At 37.1% G+C, this 21525-nt stretch overlaps 1 protein-coding gene across 2 annotated transcripts in view; it reads right to left on the reverse strand.

Moving 5' to 3' along the window:
- Window positions 1-21525, reverse strand: part of RELN (reelin) — a 535402-nt gene that overhangs the window by 257383 nt on the left and 256494 nt on the right. For both annotated transcript variants that reach the window (XM_025929644.2, XM_086696880.1), the window contains exons 7-8: window positions 7231-7327; window positions 1625-1676 (exon numbers count right to left, since the gene is read on the reverse strand). In XM_025929644.2, the coding sequence (XP_025785429.1) occupies window positions 1625-1676; window positions 7231-7327 (149 nt within the window). The remainder of the gene's footprint in view (window positions 1-1624; window positions 1677-7230; window positions 7328-21525) is intronic.

Consider the following 21525-nt stretch of genomic DNA (forward strand, 5'->3'; position numbering starts at 1 on the left):
AAGAGAGAGACAGAGCACAAGTGGGGGAGGGGCAGAGAGAGAGGGAGATGCAGAATCCAAAACAGACTCCAGGCTCTGAGCTGTCAGCACAGAGCTCGACGCGGGGCTCGAACTCACAGACTGTGAGATCATGACCTGAGCCGAAGTCAGACGCACAACCAACTGAGCCACCCAGGTGCCCATGAAACATATATTTTAAAGAGGATTCTCTAGTATACTTTCTTTGGTTAAAGATAATATCTGAAATTAATATTCATTGCCCTAACAAAAAACTTAGAGTAAATACTTGGAATACAGATAAAAAGGAAAACATTTTCAGCTTTAAAAAAAAATATAAATAGCACAGTAAATTTAAACACATTGGTTCTGGTTAAGAAACTCTAAGTTACTTGCCTATCATGCTAGGGATTTAAAAAATTGTTTTTGTAGCACCCCAACTTTGAAAAAATGAACTTGGTTTGTTTCTGATTATAGAAGTATTACATTTACAGAAAATTTGGGATGCACTTGCTGATAGATCAAAAAAACCCTCTCATAAAAAAAAAGCTCATTATTTTGTTTTTGCTAACGCTTTCTTTATGACCACATATGGACTTCTGAGTAGTCTGTAAATTGTTGTAGTCATGCTATCAATGTGAGAAGAAAACAGCCCAAACTGTAACAAGGCAGTTTCACATCATACCTACAGATGCTTAAATCAGGCTCCGCAGATGAGAAAGTGACATCTACATGGCTGGAAAAAAACTGCTCTGAGGCACAATCAACCAGCGTGAGCCCCTACCTTGTGATCAGGACGAGAAGGGGGTGGGGAGATTGGGGGGGCGATCTGGAAGAAGGGGTCCCCAGGGCATAGCTGCTACAATCTTCATGTCATAGGCAGAGGCCAGGAAGAGGTTTCCATGTTACAGGACCAAGATCAATAAAACTGGCCCCCATCTAGAAAGGCAGTACCTTTCTTTAGCTAGAACATTCCTACCGGAAACCTGTACATGGTACTTATTAATATATGCCTTTGGAAATTAGAACGGAAAGTAACAAAGATAACAAAACTGTAAACGCTTGATCAAAAGGTACTTTACTTTTACTGAATGCTTCAGGTAGGAATTTTTAACTCTAATGCAAAAGCACTTAAAAGAAATATTGCCAGGTAGAGTCATTTTTAAATGATCCATGTCTGAATCAAACATAGATTATTTATGTCAAACGTGAAGTCCTGACTGGTTTCTCTCAGGGAACAGTAATTATCTCTTTCACTACCAGCCGGTAAAAATGCAAGAAATTTAACAGATTTTTAATTTTAATATGAGCAAAACACAACCAGTAAGGTAATTCTGCTGTAACAGTATAATCACAAACATTCAAAATCCATATGTAAATCACTTTAAAACGGTTTGGATTATCTGTATCATTCTTAAATACTGCTCCCTGCTGGAGAGAAATGAGAACAGAATGCAGCATTCACAATTTTCAATTTCATTTTAAAAATGTGTTAAATTATTTACAGCAACGTTAAGACAGACTCTTCTCTAAATCTAAAAGCATTTGGCACTATACTCCTGATGGTACACTATGATTAAAACAAACACTTCCAAGTTAAATTGCTATAATTGCTAAAAACACTTACCAATGGAAAACTGGAGGACAGAGGCTGTTGTGGTATTAAGGCTTGTGGTAATCTAGAAAAAGGAATATACCAAAATAAGACAAGACAGAAAGACAGGAGGATAAAGAGAAAAAGCTGTCAGGAAGAAAGGAGAGTGAAAAGAGGAAAGAGAGTGTATTTATTCAGTGGTTGGCTTATTTTCATTAGTAAGTCTGAATGTGAATACACTTCACGGTTCTCTATGGGGAACAATGGTGAGATCCTGACTCAGGCACTCATGGTACATGTTTTCTCAGGGTCCTGTTGAAAACCATTTTTAGTGTGATCTGCCAGGTAATCTTGTGAGGATACTTATTAACACAGCCCCTCCCCTCCCCCCTCAACTTCCCCTCCATCCTACACCAAAAGATCTAAAGTCCAAAGCAAATGCCATAAAAAGGCTCTCAAATAAAAACCAGGAAGTCAGTTAAGAGCAAATGAGAAGAAAAAGATTATGTTGGGAAAAGTAGATAGAAATACATCAGGTAATAAAGGGTATAAGATTTTGTTAGGGGATGGTAAAAATGTTCTACAGATGTGATAAGGACTGCATGATTTTGTGACTAAATTTGAACTGCATACTTTAAATAAATGAACTGTAGAATACTATATGTGGAATATTTGTCAATAAAATCATTACCTTTCCAAAAAAAGTAATCAAATTATAAGCTTAGAAATATCCTTCCAATACATTTCTATTACTTCCTATTAGTTTCTCGAAGAAGCATGCTTAAACAACTTTCCCCCTGCTGAAAGAAGAATGGTACCTTATTTAATTTTTAATAAATTTAAATTAAAAAAATTTTTAAATGTATTCTGTGGAGCAGCGACTTTGACCCATACCAGCTCAAATGAGATGACAATTAGGGTTCTCATTTTCAAAGACTCTCTTGTTGGTTTCCTGACCCTGTAAAGCATCTAGAAATTACAAAGTGGACAACTGTGTTTCCACCATGGCAAAAGCAGTCGACTGTCTTACTTCCACTTTTTCTATGTCATAATATCATCCTGAGATTTATCCCTGCACTTTATCAGTGCCCACAAGATGGAGTCCACAACTGTGGAAGGATCAGGAGATACCCAGGTCATGAATCTCTGGGGGGAAGTGGTGGAAAAAAGAGCAAGCCTCCTGTTTAGTCAGAATTCAGCTGAGATGTATCAAAAGATCAGAGGGATCCTTTCCATTTCTACAACACAATTTGGAAAGATGGCTGAATGTATGCTTTAAATACGTGACTTTAAAATTCATGAAGAAGCAGGAAAGGTAGAAGAGGGGAGGGCAAGAGACACATTTTATAAGTTGTTAAGTATCACTATAGATATCAGCTCCTAATTGATTTTAACCATAGCAAAAATCATTGGTGTCAGGGTGTCAGAGGAAATTCTCTCCATATAATTTAAATCCCTCATTATCACAGATTATCTGCAACAAGAAAACTGGCCCTTCATGTCTACAGCCCTGTTTCACCTCTCTTCCCCTCACCAGAGTCATTAGAGAAAAATGGATCAACAGAGTTTTCTTTAAATAACTATGATATTAGCTCCTTTTCAAGATTCCTTTAAAGGAATCTGTGTTGTTTTGGTTTGTTTTTTTTTTTTTTTTTCCACAATTTTTAGAGTGAGTTCAACTATTTGTCCTCATGGTTTTTTCACTTGGAAAATTCGATCTTACAGTCCAAAGAGGCACATGAAAATCTGTAAAGTTTTCACATAAATTGAATGAATGCTCATTCCACCTCTGATTTTATATAACTCAGTAGATTCCCAGGTGAATCATGAAACACTCCTGAATAGAAGTTCTTTTAAACAATGGTATCAGATAAGCTAAAAGCACCATGGTTATTGCCAAGGCTGGTGTATTGGGTATACTAGAGAGTCTTAGATACTTATCCTGCTGGGTGTAATAAATGAGGCTGTGTCACCTGCATGATGAAGTTCCACAGACATGACCACTGCTAGCACGCAGTAAGTTGCCTGGAATGTTGCCAAATTTCAAATTACACGTGCTAACTGAGAGTGACCCTGGACTTAGATTAGTCATTGATTCTACATTTCTTCACCAGGGAAGCTAAGGACTGGTAGAATAGTTAACTCTCACTGCTTTACCTTTACCCATTTTTTAGCCCATTAGTAAAACTGTCAGCTACAAGAAGGAATAGGAAAGATGAAGAGAATAAATAACAAGAAGCATTGCCTATAAAAATCTGTTCACCTAGGGGCACCTGGGTGGTGCAGTCGGTTAAGCGTCCGACTTCAGCCAGGTCACGATCTCACGGTCCGTGAGTTCGAGCCCCGCGTCAGGCTCTAGGCTGATGGCTCGGAGCCTGGAGCCTGTTTCCGATTCTGTGTCTCCCTCTCTCTCTGCCCCTCCCCCGTTCATGCTCTGTCTCTGTCTGTCCCATAAATAAATAAAAAAAACGTTGAAAAAAAATCTGTTCACCTATATTTTAGGTATTAATAAATTTATGTATTAATAAATTATTTATTAGCCTGGAGTTCACACATGTAATTTTAGTTTGCAAAGTCATAAAGTGTTTACATAGGACCTTCTGAAAATGAAAGGGTCTCTTAAATGGCTTTTGATAAATAGTACAGCAACTCTGAATGTCTGACAGAACTTTTCTCCTACCAAATTTCAATGGTCTTGACTTATCAATTAGACCCCAAACCGTAGAAAATTACTACAATCACTAAATGAATCTGAATTCACCACAGGCTGAGGCTGTGGGTTCTGCACATCATCCCTGCAAATTTTGGGGGGTTTGATCCTGTTTTAGCTCAAACTCTTCCTTGTAACTAAAATGCATTTGCAGGGGCTCCTGGGTGGTTCAGTCAGTTAAGCGTCTTAGGCTCAGGTCATGATCTCGCAGTTTGTGAGTTCAAGCCCCACATCGGGCTCTGTGCTGACAGCTCAGAGCCTGAAGCCTGCTTCTGATTCTGTGTCTCCCCACCTTCTCTCTGCCCCTCCCTTGCTTGTGCTGTATCTCTCTCTGTCTCTCAATAATAAATAAATGTCAAAAAAATGTTTTTTAAAATAAAATGCATTTGCAAATAACTGAGAGTAATTCAATAAGTAATTTCTTTAAAAGCACTGAGGGTCGCATAACCAACTTGTTTCATGCTCTGAGAGAGCACATTTTCTCTTAAAGGAGAGGATGAGTGAATTCCTCATTACCTTCATGTCAGACCAGCAAAATGAGTAAAGTTACATGTCACCACCTGAACCATGGAGACCTCAGTGAGCTAAATAAAACACGTGAGGGCGGCCACACAGCAGCAGTGGAGACATAACTGAACGGTATGCCCATGCAACCACAGATGGCACCTTTCGCTGACTGTGGCTTTTATTAAAATAAAATGACCACGTGACTAACTTCACAAAATGGAGATGCTCTTGCTGGCAGTATAAAAGATAAGAGCATTAGCCTACTAAGGTTCTTTGCCTGTGGTTCTCTGCTTCACAAATTCAAGAATTACATTTATGAAAAATAAGAAGGCATATTTGTTAAAAAGTGATGTTTGGGGGGCTAATACCTTTCATCAGTTCTCACACACAACAATTTGGACTGTATTCCATCTTGAGGTACCAAGCAAATATCTGAATTTTAGAAAACATAATACCATGTAAACTGACAACCGAATTTCTCCCTTTTCATTCAGTTGATCTGTCATCTGTAAACACAACTTGGGTATAATCTCTATTTTTGGTCCCAGGACACAAATGCAGCATAAAAATTATTGAGAATTAGAAGTTGCTAGGGTGGAAAATCTGAGTGTCATCCCTATTTTTGTTAATGTATCTTTATTCTATTCCCATGAAGTCTGTAACACAATCCCTCATACTTAGATGGGAATATAAATCTGCATATGTTTTTTTTTCTTCCTTGGATGAATGTGATTATTTTGAATGTTTTCTTTTTTAGTTGGAAGGCTAATTTCACGCTAATTATATAATACAATTCAAAACTAGCCCATTGGGTATATAAACTCTAATGCTAAATAAATTGAAATAATCAGGATTAAAATACACATGGATCAAATAAACTAGATACTTCAGTTTTTATGCTACTGAAATATGAATTTTGGCATTATATTCTGAGAGATACTTCTTTCTTATTAATCAGTAGAACAAAAAAAAAGAATTTTTCAAGCATTTCTAGAAATATTACTGAATGGGAGAACATTCTAAAAAAGGCATTATCCTAAGCTCAATTAACTACAGTAAAATTTTATTTTGTTTTAAGGTTTATAGGTAATTAATTCAGTCATGGTACATTATTTAAAGTGCACTGGCAAATCGATTTTTTCAAGAAGAACTTCACTACCAGAGTCACATTTGTCTGCAGGAATATTATAACACCTTGTGAGACTTGAATTATGAGCACCTATTATTTTAATTTGCATCCAATTAATTCTGTTTGTGTTCTAATTTCAGCTAAAACCTCTTCAATTTATCAATGTTCTGCAGCTCGTATCTTTAATAAATTAAATGTATCCATTGCCATGAAAGGGATATTCAAGCAGCATAAAATAAGAACAATGTTATAAAAATTAATGGACTTTCACTTTGATAACTAAATCTTCTTTTAATTGCTTAGCTAGTTTCTCCTCCCCTTTGTGTTGTGGAAGCCAGTCTTTGGACCACTTTTAAAGTTAATGAATTTCAAACAAAATGTGTGATATAGGGGTGAAAAACACAACCTGTTACCTAAAAGCCCCATGATAAGGAAGATGTGGGAGAAAAAAGAAGTATGGAAGCTCAAGCTGAAAACCAGAAAAGCAAAGCATAAGAGATGTTGTGAGTAGAACATTTCTTGTTAAGAAATTGAGCCAGGAGTAAAACGTAACAATTGCTTTTATATCCTTTTTCAAGAATGTGAAAAGTCTTTCTGCCAGAACCAAGTAACAACAAAAGGCTCATTAGCCACATGCTGATGGCTAGTGATTTTGTGGCTTTTAATTTTAAATGCTCATGTTTCATTTTATGTATGATCCAAGAACTTCTCTTTGGTATGCAAAGTCTAATCAGTCTAAATGAAAGGAAAGTAGCCCACTCCTGAACAATTTGACACAAACCCAAATTTGTTAAAAACTGGTTTATTCAGTGCACTCCCACTTTAAAAAAAAATCAGTGAAGTTTCCTTTGTGGTTAGGACACAACCTTTTAAAATAATGTGATAAAACTGCTCATCTAACATTTTTGGCTTGCAAAGAGACTGTAAGACATTTAAAAGTAAAGCTTTATATAAGAACTTATAAAGTCATAAATTATTTAAGTGTGATATAGATATATGTGTGTCATATATGTCACACGTCATACCCATATTTTTAAAAAGCCATCTAATCATAATGACGCACCATGTATAATGAGATCCATTGACGTCAATATTATTCCCGAATTATTTTTACATTTGAAAATAAACTAAAATCACTGCTCCCAATTTTGAGATATTTGTAATAGGGTTTATAATATAAATAATACTGCAAATTTTCATATGACTTATATGAGCATAAAAGAATATTTTGTTGGCAAAAACTCCATTAAGACAGTGTATTTGGAATAATGTACATAAATAGCATGTACTTACCAATTCTCTTGGACCATATGGCTCACAGAAGGTGACAGCATTGCCATGCATAATTGCACCACACTGTTCTCCAATCTCACAGTTGTTACATTCAACCCTGTGAGAACAGAGAATGCACACACAGTCTGAGAATTAAGTAGCACAAAGTGGTTTATCGCTCAGGTAAGGAAAGAGGTAAGTTATTGTTATTTGGTTCAAATCAACATTTTCAGGAAGGTTATAGTTTTTTGGTAGCATGATATGCTCACGAAATGTGAAACCAGAAAGACTTGAACTTAAGTCCCAGTTCTTATATAGTCACTTGCAGTAGTGGGCAAGTTACTTAATCTCCCAAAGTTTCGGTTTTCTAACCTATAAAATGAGAATAACAACACTGACCTAAATCTTACATAGTCGTCATGACGATTAAACAAGAGAGTATATGAGACACAGAGGACAGACCCAATCTCCTAGTAGGCACTTAATAATGGCAGATGGTATTATAACCAATAATTATATATAATATATACCATATCCAGTACAATAATGTTTGCAAATATTAAAGACAAGCAAAGTAATATATACTTAGAATGAACTAAAACTTGTATCTCTGAAAATAAAAGATGTTTCACAAATTTTCATCTTTTTTGAGTTGCTGTGTGAATGTTTAAAATTACTGTCCTCAAATAAATCTGTAAAATGTCTATAAAATATACCATGCTAAAAATAATGAAATCAGATTATATTTAACCTGTATATTAATCCAAAATAGATGCAAATTCTAAATCAAGCAAATTTTGGATACTGAATTAATATATTCATCTTGCAAATAACTTAATTAGTTGCTTTTTTATTACTGTAAAATGAAGTGGTTAGTAAAATCTTAGGACAAAAGCTCAAAAATAAAGTTATTCATGTTTTTAGGAGAAATTGAAGGTATGGATATTCTGGATTTGACTTTGCATATTTATAGTAACACAATGCCCTGCGTCATGACATTTCAACATACAATCATTACATATCTAACATGTAGGAAGGATAATCTATGTTTCCTCTGTCTGAACCTCAAACCACCTGACACCTGTATTTCATGCAGAAAGGACATTTTCAGACTTTCACTTTCTAGGTGCCAAACATGGAAAGGGCAGCATGCCCTTTGTTCTTGAGATCACTGTATTCTGCCCTTTCAACTACTTGCTAATTTCAGAAAAAGAGGGAGTAGGAACTCCCATTCAAGTAGGAAGAAGACAAAAGTGTGAAAAGATACCAGGTATCCCATAAAGCCAAGGGGCAGAAGCATGGTAAATAAATAAAAACTTGGCAAATAAATGTATTTCCTACATGTGAATTGCCTGGATTAAGTAATTGGTATTCTTCTCTTCCATTGGGCTGTTTATAAGCAGATCAATAAAGTCAAGAAACTTTGATTTTTTTTTTTTTTAGAATAAACAGAAAACAATTTCTGATATGAAGTTTAAAATGTTAGTATCTCATAGCATCACAAATCTTAGTAGGAGCTTTGAATCTTCTCTTGATTACTGTGAAGCAATATTCTGGAAAAAAATCTTTGACTTTAGAAGAAACATAATAGTAGAAACAGAAAGGTGACAGACATATCTCTGGTTCCCTGTTTTATGTGTGACATGTTGTATTCCACAAATATCTGTTGAAGGAATAAAGAAATATAGACAACTTCATAAACAAAACTTTTGTTAAGGCTTGAGGTCTTAGAATAGCACCTGGCACATAGCTAGCATGATGTGGTAGTGTAACTGTCAGCCATTATCATCATCATCATCATCATCATCATCATCATCTCTACTACTACTACTACTACTACTACTACTACTACTACTACAGATTTCCACCACTTTCATCCAGAACTGGCATATTAGGTTTTTTTTCCCCAGAGAACCTATTACATGAACTTCTTACTACTGTTTCTCTATTTTTAAACTGTACATTGATCTTTTCAAGGAGTGTGATTGTGATAAGAGTACAGACAAGTAGCACAAAAATTATAGTGGGGGTCTTACTCAGTGATAGATGAGGATTATTTGGCTTCCAAGTCATTGTGAAATGGCTTGAGAGAAACATCAACTTTGACAGAGAAAAATTTTTTAAATGTTCAACTCTCACAATGGCTATCTGCCCTTTTCCTCCAGCGAACTCTAAACTAAAAGTTTCACTGTTGGTGAAAAGAAGGAAGAAGTTCCTCTAAGATCAAAAACAAGACAAGGATGCCCACTCTTGCCACTTTTATTCAACACAGTGCTGGGAATCCTACCCACGGTAATCAGACAAGAAAAATAAAAAAGGCACGCAAATTGGTAAGGAAGAAGTAACATGTCACCATTTGCAGATAACATGATACTATGGATAGAAAACCCTAAAGACTCCACCAGAAAACTATTATTACCAATAAATTAATTCAGTAAAGTTGTAGGATATAAAATTAATATAAAGAAACCCAATCCATTTCTATATACTGATAACAAACTAGCAGAAAGAGAATTAAGAAAACAATCCCATTTACAATTGCATCAAAAAAGAATAAAATACCTAGGAATAAATTTAACCAAGGAGGTAAAAGAATTGTACTCTGAAAACTATAAAACATTTATGAAAGCAACTGAAGATGACACCATAAGTGGAAAGATATACTGTGCTCATGAATTGGAAAAATAAGTATTGTTAAAATGTACATAACTACTCAAAGCAATCTATAGATTCAATTCAATCCCTATCAAAATACCAATAGCATTTTTCACAGAACTAGAAAAAATAATCCCAAAATATATATGGAATCACAAAGACCACCGAATAGGCAAAGCAATGTTGAAGAAGAGGAACAAAGATGAAAGTATCACAATCCCAAATTTCAAGATATACGACAAAATTGTAGTAATCAAAACAGGACGGTACTAGCACAGAAACAGTACACAGATCAACAGAATAGAATAGAAAGCCCAGACATAAATTCATCCTTATATGGTCAAGTAATCTATGACAACGGGGGCAAGAATATGCAATGGGAAAAAGACAGCCTCTTTAACAAATGCATTGGGAAAACTGAACAACTATATGTAAAAGAATGAAACTGGACCACTTTCTCACATCATATACAAAAATAAACTTAAAACTGATTAAAGACCTAAATATGAGACCTGAAGTAATAAAAGTCCTAAAAGAAAACATAGGCAGTGAACTCTTGGACATGGGTCTTGGCAGTATTTTTTGGGATCTATCTGCTCAGACAAGGGCAAAAAACCAACCAACCAAACAAACAACAACAACAACAAAAATAAATAAATAAATAAACTATTGGGACTATATCAAGCTAAAAAGCTTTCGTACAGGAAAGGAAACCACCAACAAAATAAAAGGCACCCTACTGAATGGGAGAAATTTGCAAATGATATATCTGATAAGGAGTTACTATACAAAATATATACACAATTCATGTAACTCAATGCTCCAAATCTAAATAATCCAATTAAAAAATGGGCAGAGCATATAAATAGACATGTTTTCCAATGAAGACATCAAAGGGCCACAGACATATGAAAATATTCTCAACATCACTAATCATCAGGCAACTACAAATCAAAACCATAAAGAGATATTACCCTCACACCTGTCAGAATGGGTAATCAAAAAGACAAGAGATAACAATCATTTGTGAGGATGTGGAGAAAAGAGAATCATTGTGCACTGGTTGTTGCAAATATAAATTAGTCTAGTAAACAGTATAGAGTTTCCTCAAAAAAATTAAAAAAAGGAGTATCACATGAACCAGTAATTCTACCTCTGGATGTTTGCCCAAAGGAAAAAAAAGTAATTCAAAAAGATAAATGCACCACTATGTTTACTGCAGCATTATTTACAATAGCAAAGATATACGAGCAACCTAACTGCCCATCAACAGATAAATGGATAAGGAAGACGTGATACACACACACACACACACACACACACACACACACACACACACACGGAGAGGAGAGGAGAGGAGAGGAGAGGAGAGAAGAGGAGAGGAGAGGAGAGGAGAGGAGAGGAGAGGAGAGGAGAGGAGAGGAGAGAGAGAGAAGAATATCACTCAGCCATAAAAAAGAATGAAATCTTGCCATTTGCAACAACACAGATGGACCTAGAGGGTATTATGGTAAGGGAAATAAGTCAGAGAAAAACAAATACCATATAATTTCACTTATATGTATAATCTAAAGAAACATAGAAACAAACAAATAAACAGAGATCAATAGAGAGAGCTGGAGGTTGGTATGGGGTGGGGGAGGGAATTAAAAGGTACAAACTCCTAGTTAGAAAATAACTAAGTCACGGGGCTAAAACAAACAGCATAGGGAATACAGTCAATAATACTGTAATATCTTTATATGGTGACAGATGATAACTACAGTTATCACCGTGACACATTTTGTAATATACATAAATGTTGAATACCTGAAACTAATGTTTCAGGTACACCTGAAACTAATAAAATATGTCAACTATACTTCAATTTTATTTTTTAAGGTTTTTTAAAATGTTTATTTATATTTGAGAGACAGAGAGAGACAGAGCATGAGTGGGGAAGAGGCAGAGAGACAGGGAGACACAGAATCTGAAGCAGGCTCCCAGCTCTGCGCTGTCAGCACAGAGCCTGATGCAGGGCTGAAACTCACGAACAATGAGACCATGACCTGAACTGAAACCAGACGTTTAACCAACTGAGCCACCCAGGCACCATTCAACTTTAAAACTATAATATAGGGGCCCTGAGTGGCTCAGTCAGTTGAGCATCCGACTCTTGGTTTTGGCTCAGGTCATGATCTTGCGGTTGATGAGTTTGAGCCCTGAATCCGGCTTTGTGCTGATGGTGCAGAGCCTGTTTGGGATTTTCTCTCTCCCTCTCTGTCCTATCCCCTGCTTGCTCTCACTGTCTCTCTTTTAAAAATAAATAAATAAACTTAAAAAAATTTGTTTAATAAAATAAAAATACAAGATAAGTTAATGATAAAAGTATCAATGTTGATATGAAGTCTGAGGCTTGATGTCTGAATTCTCATAGCAATCATTCTATCTATAAATATTGACCAGCAGTCTCCAAATCAAAACTGTATAACAGAAAAATAATAGCTTCCCCATAGCTCTTATTAAATGGGATTCAGGTTGCAGCCTAGATACTTGTATATTGTTTAAAGATGATTCCAACATAGATGGCCTACAGCCTGGCATTAGGAACCAGTGACTAGACAACAGATGTTTGATGTGTTTGCAGAACTGCTTTTATTGTGTAAAATAACAGGAATTAAAAAAAAAACAGTAAACACAAAAAAGCAAACAGATAACAGCCCTTCTCCTCATTTGGCTCAGCAACCCTTCCAGACCTTTTTCTTCTTCATTGTGCTATAGATCCAGAAACTTGAAATAAAATTTATAAAGGCGTTGGTACCCTGTTGAACTTAAAGGTTTAGAATTATCATGTATTTAGAATTACTCACTGGGTTGCTGCTATTTGGAAGAACAATGGCTTCGATAAGGATTGATGGAACAAATCCATCAACTTTCTGCCAAGGTCTTTTAAATACCCTTTGCTTGAATTTCTCACAGTCTGAGAAATTATTATAATTTATCATGAATGCCCATCCCTCTGGGTGGTCAAATCCAACATACTCTTAGCTGCCAATGGTGTTATTTATTCATTCATCATTCATTAATTCATTCTTGTAATTAACAAACTTGTGTTAAGGACCTACAGGCACTGTGGCAAGATTTAATGGTACAAAGACCAATAAAACAATGTCATTTTCTTTCAGGAGTTTACACTACAAAAGAAGCAGAGAAACAAGCACACAATTACGATATAGGGTGCCAATGCAATGATAGCCATTTAGTGCCTTCTTATATGTGCCAGATATCCTAAAGCCCATTTAAGTCTCCCAACATCTCTGTAAGATAGTGATCAGCATCCTCATTTTACTAATCAGAAAACTGAGCTTCAGAGAAGGTAAACTTTTGCTCAAGCCACACAGCTGTGAAGGTGACAGAGTTGCAATCTGGCCCCAGGTCTTGCTAATTCCATCACCCATAACATTTTCCAGAGCTCCTCACTCCTTGTAACAGGAGTATGCACTGCTTGTGATGGTACCGGATCCAGACTGAGGAAGTAAGAAAAAGTTTCCAAGGGAGGTGGCCCCAGAACTGGTCCTGAATGAGAAATAGGAGTTATTCAAGCAAGGAAGAAAGGTGAGGGTGTGATAGGGCACAAGGAGCACAGAAAAGAAATGATAATGAAAAAAGGAAAAGATAATGACACAGAAGTAGAATTGCCACTTCAGTGCATTAGTATGACTGGAATTCATACTGGTACCTATGGAAGGGTGGTAGAGGATAGAGCTCGAAAGTGAGAATAGTTCATGGAAGGCCTCATGCACCATTTACAGAGTGACAGGTACTAGCAACTCTACAAACAATGTCTCAATAAATTCACATAAAACCTCTTCCCTCCATTTTTAATCCCTGTTTAGAGAATGTTAAAATTGAGATTTAGAAATATTAAATGATTGTCCAAGGCTATACACCTTATAAATTATAGAAATGGTATTCAAACTCTCATTATTCTCTTCTGACTGCTCTCAGGTTCTGCCCATAACTAGAGATGACCAGTTGACGATGGTGTATGTATCTGAACTTCAGGGAAAGAAGATTGTCACTGACACGACACTTTAAGATATGGCAGCAATCAGGAGTGCATGTTACTGGGAGTCAGGAGAGAGGGGAAGATATTACAACGTGAGAAGAGAAGAGGTCCAAGAATGGATCCCTAGGGAACAATCAATCATATTGCCTTTAGTCTGGTTTCTCTAATCATCATCATGACCTTTCAGTGTGTAGCAATCTGAGCCTGTCTCCTCTTCCGTTTCCATGATTATTGGCAGTGGGTTCAATTCTGTTCCTAATCATCTGTGTTGTCCATCAAGGTGACTTTCCTAAGAGCGAATCTATAACATGACCTTCCTTATATTTTTTCTATAAAGTTGAGCATTGTAACACTTTGCATATGAATGCCATTATCAGAAAGGAAAAGATAAACCATAATTTCATCATGAAATAATGATCCTGATGGAGACTAGCTAGTACCAAGGGCAACTAGTGCTGATGGCTTCCCAGAAGAAAAAGTGATCCATGTCAGAGAGAGAAGGTGAGTTTTGAAAACCTACAGATGTAAACAAACATCCAAATTCCAAGAGAAATAATTTCTGAATCACCCCATGATTTAAATCTCTCTTTCTCAGAATGCCTCTGTGTCTAACAACTTAACTTGGTTGACCAGAATTAGGTACTTAGCCCCTATGTGTGCTCTCTGTGAAGAATATTAGTAGTCTGCAATCCCACTCTTTCCTTACAGAAAAGTTCTACAAGTTCTTAAGAACTTGAATGAGGTTCAATTTGCTGGATGATGAGCAGTGCAATTTTTTTCAGACTCAGAGCAAAAAAAAAAAAAGTTAATTATAAAATAAATAAGTCACGGAAATGAAAATTACAGCATAGGACAGATAGTCAACAATATTGTTATAACGTTGTATGGGGACAGATGATAACTACACTTATCATGGTGAGCATTGAGTAATATATAGAATTGTTGAATCCCTATGTTGTACACCCGAAATCAACATAATATTGTATGTCAGTTATACTTCAATAAATTTTTTTAAAAGGTAGTTTGTTCCTAACATTTAAACTGTGACCTATCAATCGAATTTTCTGAGGGAAATGATGGGCTTTGTAAAGTTAGGTAGTATATTCTTCAGCGATTGGTGGGAAGAAGGAAGTTTTAAATAATCCCAGTTAAACAGACTTGTTTTTCAATTTAAAAAGGAATGTGACCTCCCAGGCTAAGGATTAGAAATGAATTGCCTCTCTGCCTAACAGTTAAAGTAATACTGAATATTTCTTTAATCTAAGAAAACTACCCCTTTTATTTTCTTTTTTCCCAATATGAAAAACAGAACATAAGAGTCTGATAAATTCTGTGGCACATGATCTGAACCACATACCTCGAAATATATTCCACCATGAACAGTATGATTAAAAGGCATTTTAAGGGAAATGCTTGCTATCCCCAAAGACCATGCAAAGCCTGAATCTATTAAGCCCTCTCTGAGCCCATTTATCACATGCTTAGGCTCCACATGAAGCTTATCTATTACTAGAGTTTACAGATCATTGCACGTTCGAGTTAGAGGGCATCTGAAATATCACTGAGTCTCGTCACCCCTCATTTTACAAATGACAGAACAGTACTAGAATTCAGGTTCCCTGACTCCTTGTCCAACATTCTTCCCCTGTCCCTCTAATTCAGTCAGTAAGAGGAAAGAACTCTAATTCTATAAAAAAACAATGTGCCTCGAAAAAAATGTTTGCCATTCTTTTTACTGCCAGAATTTATTTTGAAAAGTTATGATAACTTTTTCCTAAAAGGTCTTTTTTTTACTTAATAAAAGGATTTTGTTTTGCTAATGAAAATGTACAAGAATAAGAAAAATGTCATGGACTTCATAGGAAATGTCAAGAATGAATTCGCTGGACTGAGGTACATATCAAATACAATCTTCTTTTGCTTATGTACAACCTTAGATAATTCATTACTACACACACACACACACACACACACACACACACACACACATACACACACACTATCACATTTGTTTTTTCACTAACCAAAACATAAAAGAAGCAGTAAATATAAAGGCAGGTACTTGTTGACCAACACACCAAGGACCAAACCATAAACATAAAAGAAATGCTTTGAACCACGGTTCTGTTTTTCACTATAACAAGCTCTTTGGCAATTTGAAACTTGCTATTTTGGTATCAATTCTCTATTTTTGTTTTTTATTACTTAGGTGGCTGTTTTTGTCTGGGATAAAGAATTATATGTGAGGTGCATTTATGCTGTAGAGAGTAAACTTCTGAAGGTATAATTATGTTTTCAATCCTGATTGAGAAATTATTAGGCTGGAAAACATGCCAAGCACCTATTCAGGAGGCACAGAGGAGGCTGAAATGGCCCTTCAGCCATGCAGTGACTCACACAGGACTTTTAGGACACAGGAAAGAGGAGGAGGATTAATGAGAAAATTGGGTTCCTTCGCACAACAGGAGATTTATGAATGGCTGGTGGTGACATCATCCTCATAACAATAAATAAATAATTGAAATATTATTTTCTCAAGAGTAGTCTAATTACATGGCTCATTTTTCTTTTTATATCAGAGTGAAATCACTCAGCCTTTCGTCAACGCATTCTGCTGAAACAAGGTAATCACCTGGAAACTCACTGACAATCAGTTATCATCAAATTCTCATTTGAGATACATGTCGTTTGTCCGCAAGACTGAGGACATCAGATTATCTCTCCATAATTTACTGTCCCTGAAAAAGTCAGTGTCTGGCTCTCAGCCTCAAAGAAGCAATCCGGCATTCTATAAACCAGAATTGTGTATTTACCTGCGTTTCTGAATGGAGATAATGAATGGAGATATTAAAATAATTTTAATATTTGTACTGACTATAAAAAGTACTTTAAAACGGAAAAAGAAAAGAAAAGTCTTGTAATTTCCTGACCCAAGGATAACCTGACTCTTCCCCCAGGAACCACTCACACTGCATGTCTGACAAAATCTGATGTGTGAGTTTGCAAGGCAAGGCCGGATCAGGGACTGGCGAATCCACCAAAGTAAATGGGCCTCTGGGGCCCTTTGGTAGCTGGACAGTCAGCTGACTTCTTCTGGAGACACCAGAGGTCCGTGTACTTTCCACTCAAACCTCAACAACCAGAACATTCAACTTTTGACCATATTTTATAATAAAGAGACTCTGGGGTGCCTGAGTGGTTCAGTCGGTTAAGCATCCGACTCCTGATTTCAGCTCAGGTCGTGATATCATGATCATGGGACTGAGCCCCACATTGGGCTCTGTGCTGAGCATGGAGCCTGCTTGGGATTTTCTCTCTCCCTCTCTCTGTCCCTCCCCTGCTCTCTCTCTCTCTCTCAACAAATAACATTAAAAAGAGAGAGACAATGTTTTATAATGAAGACGGCATAACTACTTTCTTGTGAAAAGATTAAGCTTTAAAAAATCCTATTCTCTTTGCAAATGTAGAATAGTTTTAGAAAAACAGCAAGAAACTTCACTCTATAAGACTGAGAATAATATCACCTTCAACAACGCCATGCCTTTTTTTCTAAGAAGCTAACACATACTCTAAATGTGAAAATGACAAACCCCATTTATGGCTCATCCTCATTACTTCTCACTGAGGAAGGTAAAAGAACTCTTTTTACTTCTCTAGGGAGTTTTGAATTTTGATCTCTCCTTTGTTAACAGGTACAATGACAAATATTATTTGGGTTAAAAATAACCCTTCTAATATCCTACTACTGCACGAAATATTCTGACCTCCTACTACGGTGAATTCCACTACATGCTGCTTGAGGAAATATTTTCTCCCTTGTTTCAAATGTACTTGACATTTAATTCCATTGAGTGAGCTCTTACTTCTGTCATGTAAAGCAGAGATTAAAGAAGGAAATAATAAGCCTCAAGATTCACACCTTATTTTATTGGTAGGACACCTCCTGGTTAACCTTTCTATTGTAGATGAAGCTTTTCCCCAGAGCAATGACATCATGGTAAGAAAAGGAGAGGAAGGAGTTGGGGGGAGGAGGCAGGAGAAGAGGGTTACAGGAGAGTTTTGTAATAAGAGAAAAAATTTATTAACAAAAGAGAAGAAAGAGAGATAGTGGGAAGAGGTGGAGAAGTCAAGAGGGAGGAAATAAGAGAAAAAGTAGAGAAAGATGCACGGAAGGACAGAATATTGGACCATTAAACCCTAAAAAAATCAAATTATAACTTCATAACTCACAAATGCATGGATATATTAGAGATTCTGGCAAAGGTATGTCAACAGAGAAAAGATATATTTTGCCTGACTTTTCTCAGCTATTCATGATCTCGCTTGCTCACCGGCTCTTGAAAAGAAATGTAAGGTTTATGCTCTGTGTTACATTGGGTAAGTTTATGAGGTCATGTGTCTTGTAAGTGATCATCATGACCAAAAACATCCCCTGGAAATCCTTCAGCAGTGCTGTAGCGCCCCTGGTGTCTGTGGTCAGTTCTCCCCTTCACCCAGCATGGGCTTCCAGCCTTACTGCTTGTGGGCCTGCTGGACACTGAGCAAAGTGGATGTGCTTTTATCCAGTTTCCTTCCTGGTGACACCATTTATCAGTCTAACTTTTTTTCTGATTTCCTGGAAACCGCTTACATTGTGATTCTCACAGTTGGCTACTAACTGGAGGCCTCTCTGCTTTTGTTATTTATGGGGCAATCAAGATACCAATGAACTGTGAGGTAGTTTTACTATTTGCTTGACTTCTTTTCTCTTACCGGCTGTTTTAATCACTGAGCTCCAGCTGAAATAACTTACACCCCTCATCCTAAAACCTCAGTCTTTTTACATTCCTTGTTCACATAATTATTTTTCTCAAAGAAAATAAACTTTAATAGGCCAAATCACCCATGTTTTTGCTCTATTTCAGAATAACTGTTCCAATAAATTAGTATTTTCTTTTCTTTTAATGTTTATTTATTTATTTTGAAAAAGCAAGCATGAGTAGGGGTAGGGGCAGAGAGAGAGGGAGAGAGAATCCTCACTGCCAGCACAGAGCCCGACTTGGGGCTCCATCTCATGAACCATGAAATCATGACCTGAGCCGAGATCAAGAGTCAGACACCCAACCAAATGAGCCATCCAGACACCCCTTTAAATTAGTACTTTCAAGAGAATACCAGATGCAGCAGAATTTGTGATCTCTGCTTCCCTGGTCCTTCAGTATGATCTTTTAGAGATAAAAATGGAAATATTCTAGTCTCTTCTTGATTCAAGCAATCCTTAGCTCTAAGTTGAGGGGCTTTCTGTATGATAAACCAATGGACAGAGGTCTCCACGTACCAAAGGATCTGAGACAACTTCGTTTGTGTCTTTCTTCCTGATGTCTCATATCCCTGTTGGCATGACGACTTACTCATCTGAGATGTATCTTTTGAGGACTGACTCCTGTTCTTCCCTGATCTCTGCTGAAAAGGACATCTCTGCTATTGTTATTGTGCTGGAGGGGAAACATCTGTTGTCGTTGAGTTGCAATTTATCATCATGTTTTCTAACAGCCCCGAGTTTCCCACTAGAACATCAGAGCCCGGTGATATTACAGCTCCAAATGCCTTCTGTGATCTTCACAAAACAAGCATTAAAAGGATAATCTGTTAAGCAAAACAAGGATTCCTGCTTGACTTTGTAATTGCTTGGAGGATAAAGACACTTCTTAAGGAAACTTAAATCATTTTCCACAAATCATTCACTTTCTAGTTCCTTTAACTCTCTCTCTGAACTCTTGATAACTGCAAGCTATGAATCAGTAATGTCTCATGTTTCTTATTTTTTCTCATTGCTTTTATTATTATTGAATTTTTTAACTGAGGTAAAGTCACACACAGTGAAATATACAGACCTCAAGTTTTGACAAGTGCACACATCTATGTAACCCACGCCCCTCAAGATACATATAACATATGCGTCACCCCCAGAAAGCTCCTCCCACCCTTCTGTCAATCCCCTATCCCAGAAACAATCACTGATCTAATTTCTAGCACTTTAGATAATTTGCCTATTCTAGATTTCATAGAAGTGGAACCATCTAGTAAGAACTATTTTGGGTCTGGCTTCTTTCCTTCCACATAATATTTTTGAGATTTAACCATGTTGTTTCCACTATGAACAATTAATTCCTTTTTATTGCTGAATTTCCATTGTATGGATATATCACTGTTTGTTTTTTTTTTGTTTTTTTTTTTTAATTTTTTTTTTTTTCAACGTTTATTTATTTTTGGGACAGAGAGAGACAGAGCATGAACGGGGGAGGGGCAGAGAGAGAGGGAGACACAGAATCGGAAACAGGCTCCAGGCTCTGAGCCGTCAGCCCAGAGCCTGACGCGGGGCTCGAACTCACGGAGCACGAGATCGTGACCTGGCTGAAGTCGGACGCTTAACCGACTGCGCCACCCAGGCGCCCCTATCACTGTTTGTTTTAACACTTTATTTATTTTTGAGAGAGAGAGACAGAGCACGAGCAGGGGAGGGGCAGAGAGAGAGGGAGACACAGAATCTGAGCTCCAGGCTCTGAGCTGTCAGCACAGAGCCCAATGCGGGGCTCAAACCCATGAAACGTGAGATTATGACCTGAGCTGAAGTTGGAGGCTTAACCGACTGAGCCACCCAAGGGCCCCTATATCATTGTTTATCCATTCTCCTGCTGATGGGTACCTGGAATGCTCGCAGTCTAGGGCTATTAGCTATGATTCTTCTTAATAAAAAAAAAAAATAAGACTGTACTCCATTCATATGAAATACTGGCAGTATTTACATCATACTAAACTAGTTTATAAAAAGGAACTATGAAAGATGATGTACAAGTAGTAGATGCTTAAATGAAATGTTAATGAGATAAAGCATATTTATAGGTCTTTAATTTCTTCTAACTTTAGTTACATGCGGGTTTTCTTCCCGCCTCCTTGTTTTTAGGGGTTGGAGGGTTGCCTCTATGTGAGTAAGATACTACTATCTCTTTTATCCTAGTAATACAATCGTTTGAACACACTTGATATGACAATGGAGAGTTGTCAGCAGTGCTGACAGATGGGTGTTGCTCTCACCCCCTTGGGTTCAATGGCATATCTGAACTGATGAAGCTACTGTCGTGGTTCAGAGGTATATTTGCATGTGGTCCAACATCAGGGCAAAGTGGAAGTACAGAAGCCTCACTCTCGATAAGCCTGAGCTACCACTATATTCCAATGAAGGCGTTTTGTTTTTCTCTTCATTTGTAACTCTACTTCTCAGCTCTCATTCAAACAAAGCACTCAGAAGTGACTGAGAGAGTAAATACAGGGCTGCTTCCCTAGAGATATTTGGGGAGGAAAGAGCAGAAGGACTCTCTGCTCTGCATTGCAGGGAGGTGGAAGGACTCTAGCGGCATGATGGCAAACCAGAGCACAACATCAAGGACATGCCCACAGCCCAGGTCCAGGAGCAGCAGAGCAGTCTCCACACCCTCATGCAGGGCTCAAAACAGAGCCATGCCCTGAAGGAATGGCTGGGACAAGTGCAAACTGTCTGTGTGGACCAGCCACCAAAGACTAGATGAGACAGGAAGGCTCCCCGGGTACCTGCAGGAATAGATGACTTGGAGACC

This window comes from Puma concolor, chromosome A2 (genome assembly GCF_028749965.1).
Source record: "Puma concolor isolate L17-30 chromosome A2, mPumCon1.1.hap2, whole genome shotgun sequence".
NCBI classification, from domain to species: Eukaryota; Metazoa; Chordata; class Mammalia; order Carnivora; family Felidae; genus Puma; species Puma concolor.